The 23,851-nt window shown below is 41.6% G+C and overlaps 1 protein-coding gene across 3 annotated transcripts in view; it reads left to right on the forward strand.

The window, feature by feature from the left end:
* Nucleotides 1–23,851, forward strand: part of LOC118409344 (lysosomal-trafficking regulator-like) — a 64,021-nt gene that overhangs the window by 19,848 nt on the left and 20,322 nt on the right. The window contains exons 1-14 of one of the 3 annotated variants that reach the window (XM_035810318.1): nt 3,155–3,737; nt 6,327–6,420; nt 7,256–8,906; nt 10,027–10,218; nt 10,502–10,677; nt 11,038–11,156; nt 12,152–12,373; nt 12,523–13,365; nt 15,273–15,449; nt 18,597–18,744; nt 21,321–21,541; nt 21,927–21,993; nt 23,126–23,235; nt 23,556–23,791. In XM_035810318.1, coding sequence (XP_035666211.1) covers nt 7,393–8,906; nt 10,027–10,218; nt 10,502–10,677; nt 11,038–11,156; nt 12,152–12,373; nt 12,523–13,365; nt 15,273–15,449; nt 18,597–18,744; nt 21,321–21,541; nt 21,927–21,993; nt 23,126–23,235; nt 23,556–23,791 — 4,025 coding nt within the window. In that variant the 5' untranslated portion in view covers nt 3,155–3,737; nt 6,327–6,420; nt 7,256–7,392. Of the gene's footprint in view, nt 1–3,154; nt 3,738–6,326; nt 6,421–6,907; nt 7,048–7,255; nt 8,907–10,026; nt 10,219–10,501; nt 10,678–11,037; nt 11,157–12,151; nt 12,374–12,522; nt 13,366–15,272; nt 15,450–18,596; nt 18,745–21,320; nt 21,542–21,926; nt 21,994–23,125; nt 23,236–23,555; nt 23,792–23,851 lie in introns of those variants that run through there. The other 2 variants (XM_035810310.1, XM_035810327.1) reach the window with 2 other exon arrangements.

The following is a 23,851-nucleotide window of genomic DNA, read 5'->3' on the forward strand; positions in this document are numbered from 1 at the left end:
CCTACACTAAAATGTCACAACTCAGTTCACAGTCCATTGATCTCCATTTCCAAGTCCATTTTCCTTTGAATCAGTCCAAGATCGTCGCCATGGTGACTGGAACTTCAGTATCCGGGGCGTTTCTTGCTGCGTCGCGGTGGTCGCGTACGATGACGGCGGAAGACACGCTGGTGGGGTCCTGTGGCGAAGTCGTCGGAACATGGACGTCTTGCGAACAGTCTCCGGGACGCGATCCGTGCTCCATCAATCCTCAGGCTCCGAGAAGGTCCGGAACGGCACTCGGCAGGATACGATGACATCAGGGACAACAGCATACACATACGGACGGAAGACAGTACCAGGAAGCAGGCGCTAGCCATCATCTCGTTCGTCAGGGATGCAGGGGACTGGGCCGGGCGGGTGGTGCTGCAAATGAAAATACAACTCGGGCGGCGACTCGCCTCGAGCTTTACAGGAACGCGGCGCTGAAAGGGAATGTGGAACCGGGGACCTCACCATGTGCGGGTGCCGGGGTCCGGCGAGCGACGGGATACAAGCCCACGTGGCAGAAAAACAACAACAACAAACACAGAGCAGACTGTTAGAACAGTCTGACATGGAGCAAAAACAGGTCGAAACAGAATAGGGCTAAAAATACACAAAATTTAGAGCCAACTCAAGATTTAAGCAATGAGAAAAAAAGGTGGACAAAACAGGCCTACAATTTATAACAATTTGCAGAGAGACTGGCTCAGAAAAATACAGAAGAATGCAAATGAGGCAACTTTCAAAAAAACACAGGAAGAACGCAGTGGGAGGCGATGCCAGTTACAGATAACAGAGAGGGCTGCAGTGGAAAGGGCTGGATCCAATTAAGCCCACGCCACCCAAATGTAGAGTAGAAATTTAGAGGCAAAAAAATGCACGGTTGTCCCACACAAAAGCAAAATTTGGCGGCCCAAAATAGCAGAACAGAAAATAATGGGAGTAGAGGAGTGTCAGCACTGAACACATGTGCTAAAAAGGCCAACAAACCTAAGCTAAGCAATTGAGACGGCCGGGGAAAAAAATAGCAGAACATGTGGGGGGTACAAACAGCGCAAAAAAAAAATAGGCACAACTTCACAAGCAAAGCAGAAACCACACAACAACGATTGACTAACGAGCCGGTGCAGGAATGATTCCCGGTGTGGGAACCAATGTAGAATTTGAGGTCTAGAGGTAGGATTCTTTATCTATATACTAGCGACTATACTACACTATATATATAGAAAGACGCCAAGCCAGGTTTGATTGCGCTCGTAAGTGTCGTGTTGTATGTCTTGCTATACTTGAACACACAGTACACACAGTACACACAATGCTAACTACAATATACCAGGCTAGATACAATGGTCTACAGAATGGTCTAGTTACAATTACAGTTACACAGATACAGCTATTCTACAATGTTACTACAGTGGAGCTACAAGATGCGTGACTACTGACCTTAACCCATGGCTGCAACTGAGACAGTTTGAATCTTGCCCCACGCTTAACTATTCTCAACAGCTAGTCTACTATTGGCTGCTATTTCCAGTCTGTGCTTAATATGGTTTGATCACATGGTCTACTTCTAAATATGGGCTGAACCTCCTTACATAACTTACTTCACATGTGGTTTAGATTTATCCGACAAGACAGTACTCTATCTATCATCACTGTTACAGTAGATTTCATGTTGGTAATACATGTAGATAATCTGGTTGGAGGAGACGAACAACTCTGTTCATACACATTGTATCTGCAGTTGGACAGGCATCCCACTCCTGTAATTTGGCACATGGGAATGTTGTTCGTTGTCTATTCAGGTAAGACAAGAGTGAGAATGATATGGGAATCCCAGGACCTGTTTTTGCTGTCACAGTAACACCGGGAAGGATGTTTACTCGCCAGGGCAGATAACAATTAGACAAAAAGATAAAGGCAGGTAAGACTTCAAACATAACACTTATCTGCAAGTATGATGAGTATTGCAGGAAGGAAGTATCTGGGATGGAATGTGGACATTCAGGAGAAGGAAGCCAAGTTCATGAAAGGAAGGAAAAGAAAGAGTCTCAAAGACAAGAAAATATACATATCAAACAGTATTGCAATGTCATGGAATGTAGTCTTGTACCTGACAAACAAGCAGAGATAGTCTTCATCAAAAAGACATGATCATGACATGATGCATGAATTATGATAATCATTGATTTCTATGTGACTTCTCTTGTCTACACAAATACAGTGTCTTAATGCAGTGACACGTTTTGTTCTCTTTTAAGCTTAAGTACAACCAACATTGGCATATTATTAATTAAGAGTTTAATAAACTACACAGTTCTTCTATTGCAAACATACATTGACAGCTGCAAGTTTTCTTTTAAGATTTCAGAGTACATATTTACTAGGTAAGATTTAACCTCTTACCTAATGACCACTTATTATTTCATGAATGTCAGATATGCTTTGATACGTCGCACCATGAAGGACTGTAGTTGAAAGGCATGTCTTGCTAACTCAGACTTATCAATCATTGACTACTGTCACTGTTACGTAACATGACCGTGACATAACTGAGATGTTACTATTGTTAGGATCAGGCTCTGGTCATATTCAGGCCAATGGGCACTGCACACACATTTATCAAAACGTGACAGGATAAATTTCTCACCATTTCTGCACTGACGCACATTGTCATGTTAAGATCATACTTAAAATCTTTCATGGTTTTACATGCAGCAACACACGTAGTCACACAAAACATCAATTTGATATCACCAACTTGACCAAGACTAATGACATGTCAATGATATTCTTGTTACAGTGCACCATCTCTTCTTGAAAGGTATTTGAAGGAAGCTAAAATGGTACATACCCAGTAGTGCTTTTGTCAGCTGCTTACTTCAGATTTGAAAAGCCATTCTTGAGTCTAATCTCAAAGGCAACATCATGTTGAAAGCCATTCATATCAAGACTAGCTACTAGAGGTACATTTAACTTCATTATGACATTTGAAATATCATAGTCCAACCCTTGCAAGACAGGGAACAACGGACGCTAAACCGGATAGTGAGTGTGTGTGATAGTATCCCCTCTGAATTGAAGGTTGGTTTTTCTAAATTTCCAGTATCTCTCCAAACTTGTTATCAATCAATGAATGGTATCCAGTCAGTGCCAGTTCTATTGAAGGTTGAGATCCACCTGCTAGCCCCCAGTTCACCGTCTGGCCTTGGCTCTGTCACGTTCTTGCTGTCTGACTCCAGAGATCAAGCTAACCCTACAACAAATAAGCTTTGAGCTTGAACCAGCACCAGCTTATTATTATCTTCCATGGCCCCTCCCACCTCCCTCCCATGGCTGCCAGGCCATTCTCTGCATGCTTCCTTCCCTTGGAACTGGGACCATTCATACCCATTGTCCATAGTTCCACATCCAGATAGAAGCACTGACTCATACTGGGCCAGTAACAGACTACCAGTTAAAGGAAAGGTTCGCTATGGGTGGGACAAGCACCTGTCAATCTCTCCGTTAGTGGTAACCTGATCCAGCAGGAAACACAAACAACTTTGTACTACCGGTGAGCAAACTTTGCCGCACATTTCTGCTCCCTACAGTTGCTGCCGGCACGTTCTGCCAGCATGTTCTGTCCTTAGGATGTTCCTGTTGAAGCTTGGATTACTTTGCAGTTTGAGTCTTATAGTATTGTGGATTATTTTCTTCTTTCTTATAAAGGGGTGAGTACAATTCTAAGGAATTAATTGTGTTTGAAATGCATGTAATGAGTTTTTTTGTAGACTTTTTAATAAGACATATCCCTGGAGTCCAAAAGGAATAGGTCTAGACAATGGTACTAGCTGTTTTGATCAAAGCTTGATGGTGGACTTTCTTGTTCGATAATGTGTTTGCCAAAGCTTCGTAAAACAGGCATGTGTACATTGCCTTTCAATTAGAAAGTTTTTGCAATGTTTTCCAATTCAGCAAGTACGCTTGACTTCTCTTCTAGGTCAACTTTCCCTTTTTTAGATGGAAGCATCTACTACAGATAGTACTGTAAGCTTTTTCTGTATTGAATACCACTGTGTTAGTTATTATTAATACCATTGTGTTAGTTATTATCATAGAATGATGTCTAAGCCTAGGATACATGTTGTAACATATGAAATGTGTTTCTTTAAGTTAGCTATTTTATCTTGAAGAAGTTTAAAGTATGTTGGAGCCAGTGACAAGTTAGAAAGATTGTTTGTTTCGAAAGGAGGTGAATTAAAAAGGCAAATGTCAGTTATCATTTTCCTAATGTTTAGTAGAGACCATATTGGACATATAGGATTTGAACTTTGATATGCCCAGGCAGATCAGGCTGAAAAGTTTGTGGCCCCTGATGTGAAACAGCAGTTGAAAAAGGAGTGCGGTCATGAAGCAGATCAGTGTTACTAAAAGTAAAGCGATATCATAATGGTTCTTTGGAAAGGTAATTTATCTCCAGTGGAAGTCACAGTGTTCGCTTGCACTTGGCATTGACAATTTGTATACATTGTATATTCCTTTTGAAGTAGCCGGTCGGCGTCATGGTTTCCTTTCTGTGTTTTTGGGAGATTGTTCATTACATAATCATTGGAACTCAATTTTGGATTAAAAAACATGAACTTAAAGGTAGTCATAGTAAGCCGGGTAAGTAAGTAGAAGACTAACTTCGTAATAGTGTTCAGCTTACCCATCTGCTTAAAGGAGTTATAACAATGAGAAACAGCTCTATACATTATTTACATGATTGTTCTTTTTTTTTTAATTTATTTTTGAAAGTTTGAACATTATCATATTTAATTATTTATGAGACCCTTTGTGCATGACATGTTGTTAAACTAGGATATTGTCAGTTAGAATTAGTCTTGTGAAACATTAACAGCCTTCAAACTTCCTCTGGATTTCCATTCTGTCCTCTTCATTTTGGATTGTGTACACAGCAGCCCCTAACAAGCTTAAGGTTTGCATTGCTCTTCACAATAGCCCGTATACTACTGCATTAAATGGGCTTAGGGCTGGTTTTACTGACAATTCATCTAAAACTACTGGTACTATTGATTTCTCTGCCACCCAGGAGTAATATGTGCATGTTATCTACTACCACCATTTTTGGAAAACTTTGGTTAACCCTTTTTTTGGTTAAAGTAGAAGATATTTTATCTAAGAAGGTAACCTGCATGTAGGACCCCCATCAGGGCTGACTCAAACATGGTAAACATGAAAACAATCGCAGTACTTGACGAAATTCATTCTGTTCACTGACCATTCATTGCTTGTATATACAAACCCAAAATAGATCATGAAAGAAATGATAGCAGTTCCAGAACCAGTACCATAGTTGCTTTGTTTCTACTCTCTCTCAGCTGCTTGGAAGATATAAAAAATGATATTTGTGCCAGGGCCAGTAGCTTGTTTTATCATTTTTTAGTTACAAAACATACAAAGTTTTTTAACAAATAAAATATAAGTTTGTCAGCAACATGCTGTAAAAAATCTTCTACCAACTGAACAGCTCTTAAAACATACTGACAATTCCTCTAGCAGGTCAGGTTTTAGAAGAATGGGGGTCGCTCTCAAAGCCACCTGTACTTTTAAACTGGTTTCTCCCGGCAAGATCTGGTTATACTAGTCAGAATGTGTCATATATGACTACAGAAGTGGTCATCCTACGATGTCTTCCCTTAGTACAGCACGACTTTCCATCTTTACACAACAGCTGCTGATTATTTGCTGTTTGCAAACATCCTGTGTGACCAACAGGCTTATCAGCCATCTTCAAGACCTTCAACTGACCGAGAGTTTGGGGAAGAAAATCTAAGAACAATCAGAGAACCGTTCGGACCAAAGGGGGAAGAAGAACAGCTTTGAAATTTGGACTCAGTTTGGAGGACAAACATCGGGATGTGTCAACAGACAAGTCACAGCAAATCTTGAATTAGTGCCTTTTTGTTTGTAATCATCGGCCCTTAATCAGGCAGTTTGTTTTCTATTAAGTTTAGACAGCAAACAGAAATAGGATGAGGCAAATTAAGAGGTGAAAAAAGGTGGAAAAAAGCTGAATGATAGCTGTGATGACTGTGTATTAAGCCAAACAACTTTTGATCAGCTAATTAGTGGGCCTTCTTTTTTCTCGTTAGGAAAAGGGGTGTTTTTGCCTGTACAGTAGGTGTCATTGACTCCCAAGTTTTCTTAATCTGTATTTTTCAGCTCCAAGAATATGTGTATCATTACATTAGACTCAAAAGAGTTATTACAACTTTATTGTTTGATAACTAACTCTGTATTTTTTCTTGTTTCTACAGGGGTTATCATGTGGTTCTGACTTGTGCAGCCTCCTGGTGTCCCTCCTCCCGCTCCTGGTGCGAGTGCCTCTCCCGACCTCCCAGTCTGAATCAGGTAGCTGCCTTCTTTACTCTTCCTGTGTCCTGAACAGGGCACACTCTGTCAGATCTAACGGTCCACGAAGCCTTGTCACGCTCTCTGCCCAGTATGACAGAGAGGGTTTAGATAAGCCTGCATGCTGCCTGCACACTCGCCGGTGTCAGGAAGCAGGGCCATTTCTGCTCAAACAAGTGGTCCAGTCAGCCTCACCAGCAGACCAGAAACAAGGCAAATCAGGGTACATTTGAAGATGTCCCAGTGACAGGAACTCGGCTGAAACCTAAAGCTTTGCAGGGGGGAGTTTGCCCCAGAGTGCCTGTTGGTGCTGTTCGTACCAGCTTTATCTCCACTGTGTACTTTTCACAGGCCTTCTCCAAATCTGCGGAGCAATTGTCTTTTACAGTACACTGTCAAATATTTTTAGCATTTGCTCCCAGAAAAGCGATGTTGATTTAGAGAGTGACAACTTTGCTCCAGTTTCAAAGACTACACGCCGCTTCGGGGGTCAGTTGGAAAATTTTGTCAGTAGCAAGACACACACGGGAGAGCTTGTTCTTGAGATAGGCATCAGCTAACATATGAAACGTTGGTAGTATTACTTCTCCTTTTGAAGTATTGAAAGAAGCGCCGTGAAATGACAAGGTAAATCTGTTAATAGATGACTTTTTTATTGTTAAGTAGTAGTTTGAACATTTTGTTACTTTAATCTTGTTGATTTTATCATTTGTCTCAGACTGTGCTTGTAGGTTTTTAAAAAGAAATGCCATGATGTTGTCTAGAATCTGTTTATTTATGCAATGTCTATCTCTTATTATTTTATCAACATCTACTTTTATTCTTTTTTTTATAGACATTCTCCTAGAGGACATTGATTTTTGCCTACATCCACTCAAAGTGCACTTCAGGAGAAAGAACCGATCAAAGAAAAACTTCAGTTGGAAAGACTACTTTGAAAGCAATTTGGCAGATGTGAAAAATGAGCCACGGATGAGAAAGGGTCTCTCCTCCAGGAGACTGCGACATTTGAAGCAGTGGTCAAAAGACGAGGACCCCAGCGCCGACCAGGAAAACTCCAGTGTCGAGTCAGACACAGAGGGTTCAGAAATGTACAGCCGGAACAAGTCATCTGTCGTGGAACATGAAAACATGTGGATGCACAGCGATGATACATTTGGATTTGATGGCAGCAATCCTCTGACTACCCCAAGACTTATTGCTGGCAAGATTTCACCTGACATGGGAGTAGGAGACATGTATGAGGAAAGGGACTTCGTGTACAAACCAAAGACTATCAAGCCTGCCTACCACCTCAGTAGGAGGGGAGCCAACAATGGGCCAGTGGAACAATGGACGTTTATGGATATGTCTGCCTTTGAGCTTTGCCAGGTGCTTTTGTCTTTGCTGGAAAAACTTAGTCACAGTGAGCTGGCTCACGGAACCTATGGGAGTAATCCAGCAAGCACAGTGTTGCACCAGCTAACACACATGATGGCGTCTCTTAGCCAAAGTCTTTGTAAAGAGACAGGGAACTCAGCTGGGATGGTTGAAGAAGACGAAACAGACTTTGTGGATGGTTGGAGTGACGTGGCTACTGCCAGCCTACAGCGCATGATCCTACGCAACGTCCTGACTTTGTGTAGTCTGAGTTGCACAAAACCGAGTGGTATTTCAGAGCTGGCGGGCAGTGGAATCATTGCTACCCTGCTGGATGCTGCGAAGGAGGCGCATAGCAAAATCAGCAGGAGAGGAGAAGACAGAAAAGCTGAGTCAACCAATCCAGCTGACACAAAAAACAGCAACAGCGTCCATAATGATGCCAATGACAACAACAATGATGAAGGAAGTGGGCCAACATCCTCATATTCTAGTCATCAGAATGGAACGGGTAGTGAACATGACACAAACATCCTTCTAACCTCAGCCTTCGCCCTCCCAAGTGGGACCATCCTCCTTGTACACGAGATCCTGCGTGGGGTCCTCATGCTTATCAACAGCATTGTCCAGACACTACCCATCAACCTGTCCTTCCTGTCCCAGGCCCTGAACCTTCTCAACGAGTTCTCTGCCAGCAACGGGTACCAGCTGGTTCTACAGACCATCTCACAGATGGAGGAGTTGCTCACACACCTGGGGGATCCTGCAGAGGCAGGGAGGGTGCGTGATTGCATCACCTCCCTCATCACAGCCATGTTCAAGGTAGTCATCTCCATGAAGAAGGCCAAGGTTGACTATGTGCACATCATGACGTGCCTGCGGAGGAAGCACAAGCGGTGTGAGTACGGACGCTACATTCACCACCACCATGACATCTGCGGATTATCATCATCTTCCTATGAACAGTTGGCACATACCTTGAATGACAGTCAGTTCAGCCCCGACAGCCAGTACATGTCGGGGAGCCAGATGAACTTCAGCCCTCGGGGTCGGGGGTCGGCAACGAGATGTTGCATAGCAGTGGCCAGTGAGACACTCCTACAACTCCTTAGCAGCACATCGTCAAGGTGAGCTATGACTTTTCCTTCTAATCTTGGTAACTGTTTTTATAATGGTACCATGTTGTAAAGGTGATTTCTTACATAAAATCCTCTTCTTTGATCTTTGATAAAGTGTATTTGCAAAATGCATTCAACAAGTGATGTAGAAAATGATGTATTGTGGTTAAGTCTGCCTTTACCTATTGTCTATACTTAAATTTTTTCTCACATTTTTTGTGGTCAAGTCTATAATTTCATATTGTGTAGGAAAGGAAAAGCTGATGTTGCTTGCAAAAAGTACAGCTTTGAAAGTTGCCCTCCAAGACTACAGACTATCCTATTGGGATTGAAAATTTCAACAGTTCAGGATGGTTTCTTTTCCTTTCCTGCTGTGTACAAAACAGGTTCCCCCTCTCTGTGTCGCCAATTATCCACTTGTCGGTGGATCCTGTTTCTGTCTGATGATGTCTGTAGTCTATACAAACCCTTGTTCGCAGAAGGGTATCAACATGTTCAAGAACATAATCTCCAGCGTTTTGGCTCCTTCCTTCTTACAGCCTCCTTGGTGTGTCTTGCCCTCTTTACTGCATCACATGTTGGCTTGAGACAAGTGTTGAATGACAGTGGTGATGAATGTTCTGTCCCAGAATTCAGTCCATTACGCCTGCCTCATTACCTAGTGCAAATCTGCCACAAGTGTCTGCCGAGTCAGCCATGACCTTTTCCTGGTCACTGTCTTTGGTTTCTCACAGGGATTTCTAATGGCAGTGTTTTGTCTGAAGATGTCCATTAGCTTTTCATTTTGATAATCCTTGACACTTGGAATTTTTTTTTTACTGTAAATTAAAGAAGGAGTGTCCAGTAGAATAGATACACCGTTCCTTATATATAAAGTGTTTTGCCACCGCTGAAAAATGTGTTGATACAAAATCAAGTTATAGGAATTCCTGCATCAGTGTCTTTCTTAGTCTTGTTTTATTACTTTACCTGTAGTCTTATTGAACAAGAACACAAATTGTTTTGTATTGTGAAGAAGTTATTTCCTTTCTCTGTATGAAAGGCAATTTTTACTTGATTATGAGATTTGGAAACTTGGTAGATGTGCATGACCATATGGACCACCCTTACATAACCCCCGGTGTTGCAGGTTTATCCACATGCGTGTGCTGGCAGGGATAGACAACGTGGGGGTGTGCTGCTGCATGCTACCCTTCCAGGTGCTGCGGCCTGTCCTGGGCAGTCTGCCCACTTACCAGCCCAACATGCGAGGATACGCACTCAGCGTGCTCAGCCGCATCCTGCTGGAGCAGCTGGGGGGCATGGAGCTCAACAGTCTCAGGTAGGTGGATCAGTGATCAGCTATGTCTTCTAAGTTATCAGAACCAAAAATGGCAACTGTTTTGAAATAAATTTATCCCTAGAATTGCATTGTTGATTTGAATGAGCCTTTTGTCATGAAGTGCACTAGTAGTCTATTCATTAGTTTCGTACAACTTGAAGTTAGACATGCTTGCAGCTTAGGTATGAAAGATTGCTTTGTCATTTGATTGAATTGGGGTTTTCAGAGGATGTCTTCCTCAAATTAAGAGATTCATTCTTTCCTTGATCCTACTAACCTGCAGGTATGAGTCCTGTACGGTGTGTGGCAGCACCACAGTGCCATCCACGCCGGTGTACGACCTGACAGTCAGCTCTACTGAGTCGACAGCGAGCACCACGGCCACCACAGAGAGCGCCTTCTACAGCATCACAGACACAGGCAGGACTTTCTGCATCATGTCCAAGTGGGAGGCTCTGGGTAAGCTCAATCAATCAACCTTTCAGTCTACTAGAACCTTATCAGTCAATCAATTAGCTCACTCTTGCGTATACATATGTTTGAGCATGTCACTGCGGTGTGAATTTACCAACAAAGCATTCAAGGAGAAAGGCACAAACATTGATACAAACATTGATAGCGTATGTTGATAGAACAGATTATGCAAAATAATTTCAGTTTTGTAGACTCTGTTTGTTAGAATACTTTTGTTATTGTATACTTTACTTATTCTTTTTATTATTGATGAATGTTGGTAAACATTTCTGGAAGTATTGTACACCAGCTATGAAGTGCTGGGAAGAAACATATTGACTATTGTTCTTTTTGTTGTCATTTCAGGTCAGTACCAGGAGTTGTTGCGCCTAGAAGATTCAGGTGTGAGTGTGCAGGTGGCAAGACACCTGCTACACCTGGTGGCACATGCTAACGAAGGTGTCAGGAAGGAATTCTTTATACAGGTGGATGCTTCTCTACATAAGGACAAGTAGTGTCTCACTCGCTTGCTGACTGTCAAAGTTACGGTCACATTTCCAAACTGTGGCTCAGCCAGGCTGTTTAACCAAACAGAAAATAGAGGTGCATATCGATAGATGTTAATAAATCATGGCTACTTGTTTCACATTTGGTGTGTTTTCACATTATGTTTATTGTCGGCACAGACTGCCTGCCTGGGCCCCGGTTGATGATGTGACTTACTCACTTATTTGCTCACTACCTGAATACCCCCCCCCCCTTAAGTACACGTAACCACTTTCTTGGCAAAGTGGTCGGCCTTACAGGTGCCCTTGGATTATCCATGGCCACATGAATCTGAAAACAAACATCTTTATACTGTTGACATTGCCACTACCATGTACTCAACACAGGAACCATGCATGTAGTGTTGATATCTAATGTCACAAGGCCTCTTTTCACTTTATGGCAAGTAGCACAAACCATATTATCTGATTTTTTTTTCTGTGTCCTTTGCTTTACACCTTCCAGGTGCAATTGTTCTGTTACTCATGTACTTTCCTTGCCAGATTGTGAAAAAGCTGTGCAAAGTTGCAATCAATGCTATTCTTTTCAGTAAATGATTTTCAATAAGTTAGCATTAAAATTGACCTAAAGGTTACTGGTGTTGAATCTAAGATTCCTTTGCCAAAATCATCATGTAAAGTACAAAATGTCACAGACAGCAGGGTCATGGGAAATGTTCTCAGCTTGTGAGTCAGAATTGGATTTGCTCCATTTAGTACAGTGACCACAGATTAGGGCACCTCAGCATATATTATGGTCCACAAATTTCCGGCTGACAAGGAGGCAAGGTCTTACGTAGTAATCTCCCTGATTTTGCTTTCTAACAGTTTTCTGAACTACAACTTCTGATTTTTCTCTTATGCAATGCACAAATGATGGTAAAATCCTGAAATTTAGTTCCCAGCGTGACTTATTGTTTTCTTCTCTTACTCAGGTGTACCTCCCACTGCTACAAGAAGCCCCTGCAGTTTTCCGCACGTCGGAGCGGAGTGTGAAAGCTGACTCCCCCAGCCGTGCAGTAATGGAGTGCTGTCTGCTGGCCTTCCCCGTCCTGCTGACGTCGCCGTCATCTCAGCACCTGTTCCTCACCTGCGGAGGGGTGCACCACCTGGCCCAGCTGCTGCATGTGGCATCTGTCCGACCCGCAGTCCTACAGGTGTGCTGTGATATTCTATACCATGTTAGTCCTGTTTCTTACCCATCAAGGAGGTAATGCTTTGTTTGTGGTCCCCTCGCTCTTTTGTACAATATACTCAAATTTTAATGTTCCAGTGATAGAGGAAAATCTACTTCTCTCCCTTGCAGGTGTTTGAAGTACTTCTCCAGCCAGATGACCACTGCCACCAGAGCCGTCAGGCAAGCCCTGCTCCTGGAAGTCGCCGATCCAGCCTAGAAGTTTCTACAAGCTCCGTATCATCCGTACACAGTGTTGGTCTTACCTTTCCTCACCGGCGGCCCAGCAATGTTCCCAGGAAGAGGAGCGTCCACTCTGAGGGACACAAGATGTCGGGAAATGTTGTCACTGTCCTTGTGAAACTGGCCTTGAACATGGTGTCTGACAGCCAGGCTAGCCAGTCTTTAGTTGACTCCAGTTTGAACCAGAACCCATGGGACCGTGAGGCATCATATGGGGCAAATTTGGCAGCTGCATTGCAGATGAACTTACTTCTGTCCAGCACCCCACTTAACGTGGATGCAGTCAGACTCCCATCAGATGAGAACCTAGGGATGGTGGCAGAGGTATGGAGGACATGTGGTCAGCTCTTCTGTACTGTGCCAACCTTCAGAGACTGTTTCTTGCAGCAGGGTGGGTACACCTGTGCTTCCCACCTGCTGACCTTGACTGTTAACTCCTTCTGCAACAGCGATTTACATGAAGGGAGCACACTGACAGCATCAACCGCTACTGCAGATGTCATGTCTTCAGATGACCTTCGGGAAGAGACTGCAGGCTCTCCTGAACTTGACTCTATTAGTGTCCAGTCTAACCTGACTGATAGAACTTTGAAGGACGGGTCCCTGTCTGGTGAAAAGGGAGACTTCTATTACATCTTGTCGCTGTTTGAGTCAACCCTAGCCATCTGTTTGAAGGCTGCCTTGAGTGTAGCAGTCACTGGAATCACTGTGGATGCCCAGAATGCTGTGAAGGTGAGAATTCATAACATGGAAGTATTTGCCACGTATTTACAGGTCCGTGTGGATGAAATGTAGCCGATGGCTTTGGCAAAACAGTTGCTTTTGTGCAGAGGATGTTTGAACATGGTCACCAAATGATTACTGTACTAATGTGAAGAAAATTGCTTTCATTGGTTTTGATGTAAAATTGCTAGTAGCCTGCACTATTCTGAATATCGTATAAAGCTGAAGATTTATTTAAAGCCTGCAAAAGGCAACGTCTAACAGACTTCAAAGGAATGTCATCCGTGTATTACATTAGTTACGACCAATGACTACGAGTGGTAGAATTCTGCGATCAACATGGCAGCAGCTATTGTCGCTGTTAGTGCCTGGCAACGTTGACTATTTTTAGTCCTAGCTTTACTGACATCAGCCTATGTTTGTTCACTATAAATCTTGCCAAACCTTTGCAATCATAATTTGGCAAATAAGCCTGAAAGGTCACCAAAAAGTTCAGGGCTCAAATAGAAATGTGTTGAATGTGCAGAGCAATGCAGTTCCTATCAAATGGGACTACTGGGTATCTTTCTTGAGATGAATATTTGCAGTTAAGTTCAAGAAGTGAACATTTGCTTTTGTAGGGTTTAACATTTCTGCATACACAACACACAAAAATTCTTTGTTGTACGATGTTTAACTTTCTTCCAACACAAAGGTATACGTGGGTCAAATTTTAAACAGTGACTGTCGCCTTCTTCAGTGTCACTACTGATGGAAGGAAGTTTAGTATTGTACTGTGATTGCTAGTAGCACAGATGAGCTTACATGATAACATTTTTTATTAAAATTATGTTGCATCCAGTTTAAAGGGCTCTCTCCAGCACAAATCTGTGAAACTTTTATCCGTTTAGAACAAAAGCAAGCTCTTTCAAACAGCACTTAAAACCTAACGGTTACCATACAGTATATCCAGTGGTAAAATGAAACATAGGGCTTCCAACATGTTGCCTCAGAAATTTGGAGTACTGCATTTCTTACTTTGAAGTGACAGGCATCATGTACCCAGGGAGGAGCTGCTGACTTAAAGCATTGCTTTATTTTGACCAAGACGTGCATGACGCGCATCCTGTGTGAATAGCAAACAGTCATGCCTATAAATATCCCTGATGTGTCTCTGTAGGCTGCTCAACTTCTGTTTGGAGTCTGTGTGACTAGTTCAAGGTCATTCGAAGGGTGATCCTTACAGGGAAACTACGTCACATGTAGGAGACTATAACTATTAGGACTAGAAATCTGGGGTTTGCTCTGGTTGTTATGGCAAAATGGCTGGGAATGGAAGAGCAGTGAAGATGATGGAATTCAGTTGTTTCTATGTCATGTCTTTGATGTGACAGTCACTGATAGCTGCCTAGAGCATGTCATCTATATCTATCAAGATAATGACAACTCACCAAAAGATAGATAGATTTTTTATGGTGTAATTTTAGCCTGTACCTCAGAGTCGATTATATTTACCATTAAAGGCCTTGTGCACAGTCACAGCTTAAAGTAGACATGACAAGAGTATCCTATACATCTTGAAAGAGCTACACATACCGAATGCAGCTACAAGACCACCGGGTGAATTGAATCATACATTCTACAATAAAGACGCCTATTTAAGTTTTAACTTTGATCTAATACAGAATCACAACCCATTATCTTTTACCAGTGCCTTTTGGAAATGACATATTCCTGGCCATGGGGTTGCAGACAGCAGTTCCTTTGTGTTAGATCAAAAGTTCCTTTGTGTTAGATCAAAAGTTTTAAAGTTTAAGTTTGACTTTGAATTTGAACTTCATCAAAATCTTCCTAAAAAACTAACATCATGGCAATTTTAAGTCACATGTTTGTAATCATCTCTTTGCATAAATGTCTTCTCTTTATTATTTTCCCAGCCCAACATGACAGTTGACCAGGTGATCCAGTGCATCAGGACGCCACTCCTGCAGTCTGGCCTAGCATCCTCGCCTTATGGCCATGCATTGTGCGATGCCCTGTTAAACACTGCAACACTGACGCTCGCCACACCAGATGGGTCGCCAGCCATCCCTGCTTTGCCTGATATGTCACTGGTGAGTACAGGCTGCTTCCTTATAGCTGATGAACCTATGTTACATTCTAAGGACCAGACATATGTAGCAGTTACTCTAAGTGCTGTTAAGCTAATGAGGAGGCACTAAAAGTCTTATAGTATTTGATGATAGAAACTTTCATTCCACAGTTGCAGTAGACCAAGCAATAAAGCTCTCCTCATAAAACAGAATGATATGTACATACAATATAAGTCAATCTTAGCAATCCTTATTATAGTGCATAATGTTAGGGGGGCTGAATTCTTGTCGATATGACAGGCAAGCATGATATGTAGGGTAAGTCAAGGGGAGAACTGATGTCACTCCAGACGTTCTGCTAGAACATGAGCATCTGTCATGTCAGTCTTGATGTCCTGACCTTCAGCGTTTTCTACTAATGACTTTAAATATAGGGTAATCTAACTGCAGAATTACTGTCACCACACAGTACTGTTGGGAAAGGAGCGTCTGTCATGTTCGTCAGAACGTTCTGACCTCCAGTTACCTCAAAAGTCCAAATGTTTTCCACTAATGATGTTAAATATAGGGTAATCTAACTGAAGAATTGATGTCACCCTACAGTTCTGTTGGGAAAGGAGCATCCATCATGTCAGTCAGACCTAACTGACCTTCAGTTACATCGAGAAGTCCAAATGTTTTTCCACTAATGACTGTGGCTGTTTGAGTTAGAAAAGTTGTCGTGGTTGTGTGAATGTTGAAACAGTATGTGGGTCACCAGATTGGATGTCGTTTGGCACAGAAGGAGTGCAGGCACAACAGATAAGAAAAGTTTGATACAGAGACCTAGAAAGAGTAAAGCATCCCACACTCTAAATCTGATGGTATAACGTTACATCCTTTTCTTGTTTGACAAACAAATAGACCTTCAACTTCCAAGGACAAGTTTTCTGCACCCTGCAAGTTGACACTTTAAGAAATTAACATGGTGGTATCTGTCTTTGGTGTTGAATAGTTTCTTCGTTCATATGATGATGAATTACCCCAACATCTATTGCCAATTGCAAAAGTAGAATTATTGCCTATTCTTCCATACAAAATCTGGAAGCTAGATTTTAAAATGCTTTTTTCTTTTAGAATTGATTGTACCATGTTTCACAAGAATGACTCAGATGTGGGGCTTAGCTTTCGATGTCCTCTGTGCATTACCTGCATACTTCCTAGCCATGTTTGTGGAGCTGCTTTGTTCTGATGGATGGAGGGGGTCACCCTGACACTCACGGTTGTTTACACCACAGTAATTAGTGTTTACCTGTGTTGTCAAACAGGCTCACCTTCTGTACATATCAATACTAACAAGGAAAAATGTCAACTGATCTTATTTGACCAAATTTTGGGGATTGAACCTTGTCAGGACAGGAGAATGGCTCTGTGGCCAGCCAGACTTTGGATATTACCTCAGATTCTGTGATTAACAGTGATTACTGGTTCTGTTTCCCTTCTGTTTACAGATTATTTCCTTAAGGCTACTTTGCCCTGAGTACTCCAATTTCTATAAAGTGCATGAATGTCTGTCAATAATATAGAAAACAAGGGCAATAAAAAATATATGAAATGGCAATATCAAAAAGCTGGTGGGCCACACAGCTGAGTTTGGAGACTAAGGCCTTACAGGCACCTGTTGTGAGGATGAGAAGCAGGGTTTGTGATTACGGAAAGGGGTCTTGTTTCAGTTGTGTTGACAGAGTTAGAGATATGTCAGCATGGGTCTTTTGGATAAGAAAGGACACTAAATGATGTAATTATTTAAGGGTTGTCACCAGCATACAAAGTTTGCCTCTTTGCACCGGATAAATATAGTGATAGTAACATAATCACAGATTTTGTAAGCTTCGTCCAGTAGACCTGTAGTACATTAAGTAGGCAGAAGAGACTTTCAACTGTCAGAAAGCATATTGCACAAACACAACCATCTCTCTTCTGTATAAACATAAACTGACTTGTACATACACCTGTAATTGTACAGCATACAGGGTGGGTTGTGTTTGGTCTTCCTTGAAGTTCACAAGTGTTAATAAAGATGGTAACCTAATTCATAGTAAGTCTGTCATTGTGACATGATGACAGCTGAGGGTGTTTCCCATTAACCAAAGTTCCTGAGCTTGAATCCGTTTAGAGGACACTAATCTTGTACCCACAGGAAAGGCACAAACTAAAGACTATACGGCCTTAATGTTTAGGACTTTGAAGCAGGAAAGTATTGAGTATGTATACCTGAATAACATGCTGAAGCATTGTCTTATAGTACAATTACAAACATGTTGTTATCCAAACTCTGTCAGAGCAACTGTAATTTTGTCTTACATGTATCTGTACATTGACTGGGGAGTCAAAAGTTGAGTACATGTACATGTACACTTTTTACATTTTCAAAACTTGTAATCCTGTCTTTTGACCGTGACTCAGGAAATATATGGCTTCTGAAGTCCTGTAAGCAAAACACTTCAGCAGGCACTTCTGCACAGTCTTTATGGACTGAATTGATACATATTTTATGTTATATGAGCTCCCTGGAGTGTTGAACACACAATGCAATGTTAGTTTTTGACAAATTTATCATGTGACTCAAGCCTTGTGACTGTTTACTTTTGTCTCAACAACACTAGTAAGCCCATCTGGTACAATAAAGTTCTATTTCTATTGTCTGGTAAGAGCTGTATCTATTACGTAAATATTCAGCAATAATAGTATCTTTTGGATATGTCTTACATGTTTTGTGTCCTATGATGCAGGTACATGTTGCTGTATCTAGTACTTGTGACTGGCACAGTTTTATGACAAAGCAACATACCTATGACTCATTTTGAAGGTGAAATGACAATAGAAGTTTGTTGTTGAAAGTGCTGTTGTCTGGTTCAGTATATATCAAACCTTCACCATCCTTGAAGGGAACAGCTAGAGAGAAAGTTTTCTTATTTCTTGCTAATTGTACAAGTCAATCTAATGGACCAGGTGCATTTTGATATCCTTGCAAAGTATGAATATCTTTATCAATTAACCTTTTGTAACTTTTGTTGCTATGACAGGTGCAGGCCAAAACTTCAGTTACATGATTAATGATTACGATAAGCTGCGATACATTTGACATTGTGTAAATATCCACCTTCTGAATTTGTTTATACCCATTAGGATGGCAATGATGAGCTGTTAGATGAAGACCTGTTCTTGGAGGAGCTTCAGGCAATAAGCGACACTGGCAGCGAGCAGAGTGACCGCTGGAGCGTGGAGGAAGGCTACGAAGCAGACAGCGAACGTGACATGGACGACTCCAAGTTTTGTAAGTGCAGATGTCTCTCAGGATTGGAACCTTTATGTGGGGGGTACTTAAGTTAATAGTAGAGTACAAAATGTTGGTAAATTTTTTTTATTTTTTTGGAATATACTTTAATTCAACAACAGCGTCACATGCATGCAGCAATGACACATACCCTGGCCAGCAAATGCATTGCCTGAAAAGCTGCAGCTGGAGATTAGTTCACCAAGATGTTGATTGATTTATATGTATCAGATGTCAGATGTATGCAGTGGGTATTTGGGGAACATGATAAGAAGGCAAGAACTTCAAGTCTTTGGTTTTGAGTCTGCCTGTCAGGGTGAGCTGTCTGGACCCGACTTCTCTCCTTATAAGGTTTGGTAGTGAATTTTTGTGGTCACCTGAAATCCTGGCAGGGGAGATCACCTCTAAGGACTATGGGAGCTTCCAGCAGCTGGAATGTTTGTTGTGCATTTTGACCGCGACTAGGAATCCATGGAATGGCCACACAGGTGTACTCAAACACTTAAGACAGCCGAGAAGGAGGTGATGTCATGGGGAAAGATCATCCTTGTTTTTAGGTGTTTGGTCAAGTTTTTTTAGGCTGAGTCATGTTTTTGTCAGATCTTTCAACTTAGAAAGGAAAGGTCATTTTGTCCAGTTTCAGCTTAGAAGATGCTATTATTGCTTGCGACAGTTTAAGGGCTAAAAATTTGATTTCCCCCGGCAAGTATGCAATAATAAAGAATGGGAAACAGCAATGTAAATATATAATGACTTATCCTGACTTATGTTACTGTAGTAGCAAAAAGTTATGTGAGTAACAGCAAGCCAGGATTCTTGACCCTCGAGTCCAGAAATATATCTTCCACAAGCCTGAGAATTCTTGTCTGAATTGTTCTTTAGGGATTTAGTAGCTTAACCTTCTAGATGCTGAAGTAGCCTTTTGGCAACACCTTTGTATTGGTTATAGGGTTATTAAGGCAGCTGGGAGAAGGTTAAGATAGTTCAATGGTGAGGTGCTAGGTGCTGAAACTGTTACAGTCGTGAAATCTGTTTGACCAAAAAAAAACAATCTACAACACAAAAAAGAATTTACAAGCAAAAGTGTTATCCATGAATAGAATAGGCGCTCAGGTTTGATGTCACTTTTAATGGGTACGGGGGAAAGGAAGGAAAAATGTTAATTGAGAGGCTATAACTTCAGCTTTGTCAGTTACTTTATCCCAATTTCCTCTTGAATGAACTACCGGGTATGGTGTACCTTTATCTTCATGGTGTTTCATCCAGCAGTCTCCTGAGGTATGTGAGAAAAGGAAGTTGAGAGTGATGGTGTCTGCTGATTTCTTACAGAATAGGTCAGCCATTTAGTACAAAGGTCAAGTGTGTCTACTGATAGTGAACATTTTCTCTGGTGCAGTTTCTGCTGTGTGCCCTATGTATTGCTGATACAGCATAAACAGTGGGATAAATCTAACCTCTTTTAGAGATTGTTACAGCAAGTTCAGTAAATGTACAACCATGTGCCTTGACTTTGTCTAGTGATGCAGTGTGCCTTGGATTTTTACATTCCTAAATATAACTTTTTAGTATATAGCCACCATTCTTTCAATGTTGTTAGTCTCATTTTATGTTGGTGTGTGGATGACTGCAGTCTACACTTTCCCAGCAGGTACGTATCATCAGGGTGACCTAGATTACCCTTTGTTTGCAGAGTCTGTTTGTTTACACAATGATGCTTTTGCTTCTATAAACTTCCTAAAGCAAACAGGTGTAAGAAGAAGCCTTGTCATTAGGACAAGCCATGACAGACCCTACTACCTGTAAGCAGGATGTGGCTTTTCTGATAGGAAGTCCAAGCTGGATATTAACAAAAGTTCAATAGCCAGGACAACCCAAGTTTTGGCATCTAGGATCTTTGGACTTAAGATAGACTGATGAGATAAAAAAAAGACTGAATTATCTGAGCATGATATCATCATTTGATGCTTGGCTGTTGGATGATGTGTTCAGTAAACGTTTGATATGTTCTTAGTCATACGTTCTGTTGTGTCCCAGGTAACACATGTAGTGTAAGTGACCACTTCACCCCAGCCTTCTGATGTTCAACTCTGCTGTTGTCACAAGACACATGTGCCTTTTCCTCAGCCCTTTAATACAGAGTCACCTCACTCACCTGTGTTGAGGATGTGGTTTGTTTTGCAGGAAACCTAAGCTTGATATCAACAGCAATGCCAACAGGAACATGTTGAGATGTAATTAGGTGAATATAGTCCGCTGCCCTGGCAGCAGGCCAGCTGAAGCTTCCTGTCTTCAGGGAAAACACTTATTAACATGTGATCAAACAAGGAAGTACATGACATGTACAAAACACATGTATATTAGATAGTATAGCTGCTGTAGCTATTTTGAAGGAAGATTCTCTGTACTGTGTCCCAGGATATTTCTTGATTGAAAAGATATAAGTGGGGTGTGTATAGTGTTTTATTTCAATTATATAGCCTACTTATGTGCCATAAACATTCCTTTAAAGACCTTGTCTCATTCTGCTCTATGGTCCGACTACCTCTCACTGGTATACAATTTTTCATGATGTACAGGTTCAAGACAGCAGAGAGCACTTTCCTCAGTCTCCATGGAGATGTTCTCAGACCATGCCCACCCCACAATCATAGTGTTCCCCCAGCTGTGTTCCTTGACCCTGGACCTGCTGGTGTCCAGCGACTGTGGCTGCAATGCTAATGTGGTCTGTCGCGTGCTGGACAGGCTGTGCTCGCTGGTCAAGGGTAGTGAGGCCAACAGCACTGCACTGTACAAGCAGGTAATGTTTTCTCTTCTTACCAGCTGTTATGTACCCTGTGATTAAATCTGCATGTCACTTTATTTGTTGAGATGTGTGTTTAATGGGCACAAGGTCCAAGTTTGATAAAGAGTAATCCTACAATATTACCATGGTGAAATCTCCTTTGTCTCTTGGAAATGCCCAGTCTCTAGTGTTTCTATCATACCTCTGTATACACTGACAGAAAGCTTCATGTTAAGACCCATAACATTGAGAAAACCCTGACATTTTGTATTATATGACAAGGATGTTCACTACAGTATGATGGTATCAGCTAATTTTCCCAGCTTTCGTAATGCAGTATGCTGGGAAAGAACAATAAATGTGAAAAATAATGGCCCCTTTTTCTCTTCCTCTTCTATAGGATGTCGTAGAAAAACTGCTGAAGGGATTCAAGTCTGTTCTCACGTCAAAGGACGAGTCTTCTAGCTGTGAGTGTACTTGTCTCTCACAATAATTTTGTGATCAATCATATTACTTTGTGTCTTACTTGTTCTCTTATCTTTGCAATGTTTTGATTCCCGTTAGATAGTACACAGATGCAGATGATCCTTGAAAATGTTGGAAAAATTTTTACAACTTGAATCTTGTATGGAGGCCTATGGAATGTACAGTGACAGGGATGTAGAAGGATTGGAATGAGTGTGCAGGATATTTCCCTTATTTAATTCCTGATCTACTACATAAAACGTTTATCTTGCTTTGGTAGACTTGTACATTTTCTAGTTTCCTTTGTAAGATGTTTACCATTCACCTAGTGAGGATTTTCAATCCCTGAGCTATCTTCATTATGTCCAACCTCTTTCATGAATTGCCTATCAGGACAAGCTAACATAACAATCTTTGTTTGCACAACAGGTCTTACTAAAAATAGAATACCAGTTCACACCAAAAAAAATCAGCTAGTCTTTAAAATGTACAGCGCCAAAATAGAGATCAACCATTTATTTGTCACTACAAGACTGGTAATTAGAAGAGATGTTAAGCCCTGCCAGTGCCAAATTTTGTAGCTCTTTCACCAGATTGCGAACCAACTTATGTAAGTTCTACTTGCCATATTAGCATAATAATAGACTACATGTCACATGAGAGCCCCAAGGTTGTCTTGAGACTTCTATTCAAGGATTCTTTGCAAAGGTTGATGTGTCAAAGTTTGATGCAGATTTAAGGTTAGGTGTGTGTGTTTTAAATACGACCAATGGGATTTGGGAGGACCAAAAAGTATTAGGTATGTGCTACTGTATGTGTGCTTTGAAGAATTGACAGGTAGTCTTATTTTTTGGGTGTTGTATGGATGATTAATGTATGGATGAGCTATTACGCTGGCAGGGAAAGGCCTTTTCAAGTATTGCTGATATGCCACAGTTTTTGCAAGCTATCTGTGTGCTGGATACAACTCACCATTCTGAAGCTCCTAGCTGTTGAATGATTGGGAGTCCCATTGGCTTGAGGGAAGAAAGTTAAGCTAAACGCATGCATAGCTTACAAGATTCTGCCCCTGGAGCCTTCATTGTAAACAATTCTGGACTGCTGAAATGACTGACTGCGACTGGTCCCTCTCAGGTGAGCGGACCCTGCTGCTGGAACTGTTCATGGCCCTCTCACAGCACACCATCTCAGCACAGGAGCTCACCAGGTTCTTCGCTCTCTTCCATGGCAGGGAGTTACCGCTGGTAAGTCTGGTTGTAGGGTATTCTGTGTGCAGTAATTTGTGTCATGTGAAACCTTAGCCTCCCACTGGAACTCTTTTCAGATCCTATGGTTGATAGGGCCATTCAGTTAGAAATAATGTTAATCAGATTAATTGCTTGGTTGATTGATTGATTGCTAGAAGTTTTTCCAAATAGTAACAAACAAACAAATTTGAATGTACCTTAGGTTTTGAATATGTATACTTTAAAATGTAGGGGAGTCAAATTATGTACCTGATATGCTGTATCTACTCTCTATCTTTCATATTATTTGTGTAAAACTAAATGTGAAATATTTTTAGGATTGCCTGTTAAAGACGTTGCTGAAGCTGACTCCCAGCATGACGGCCCAGCCTTCCCACATCCTGAGTTTCCCCACCGTCATCCCCACCCCCAAACCCGACGTCCCTGTCGCTGCCAGGCCACAAGGATCACCCAAGAGACCCGACACATTAAATATTCCTGACAGGACTACTGAGGGGAAGACTGGGACATCCAGTTCTGCATGGCAGAGGGCTCCTGTGCAGATTCCTATAAAGTAGGAAACTTTTTTAAAACATGAAACTAATTCTTGATGTTTGGTCTCATGGCGTTAATC

This window comes from Branchiostoma floridae, chromosome 1, assembly GCF_000003815.2.
Source record: "Branchiostoma floridae strain S238N-H82 chromosome 1, Bfl_VNyyK, whole genome shotgun sequence".
Lineage (NCBI taxonomy): Eukaryota > Metazoa > Chordata > Leptocardii > Amphioxiformes > Branchiostomatidae > Branchiostoma > Branchiostoma floridae.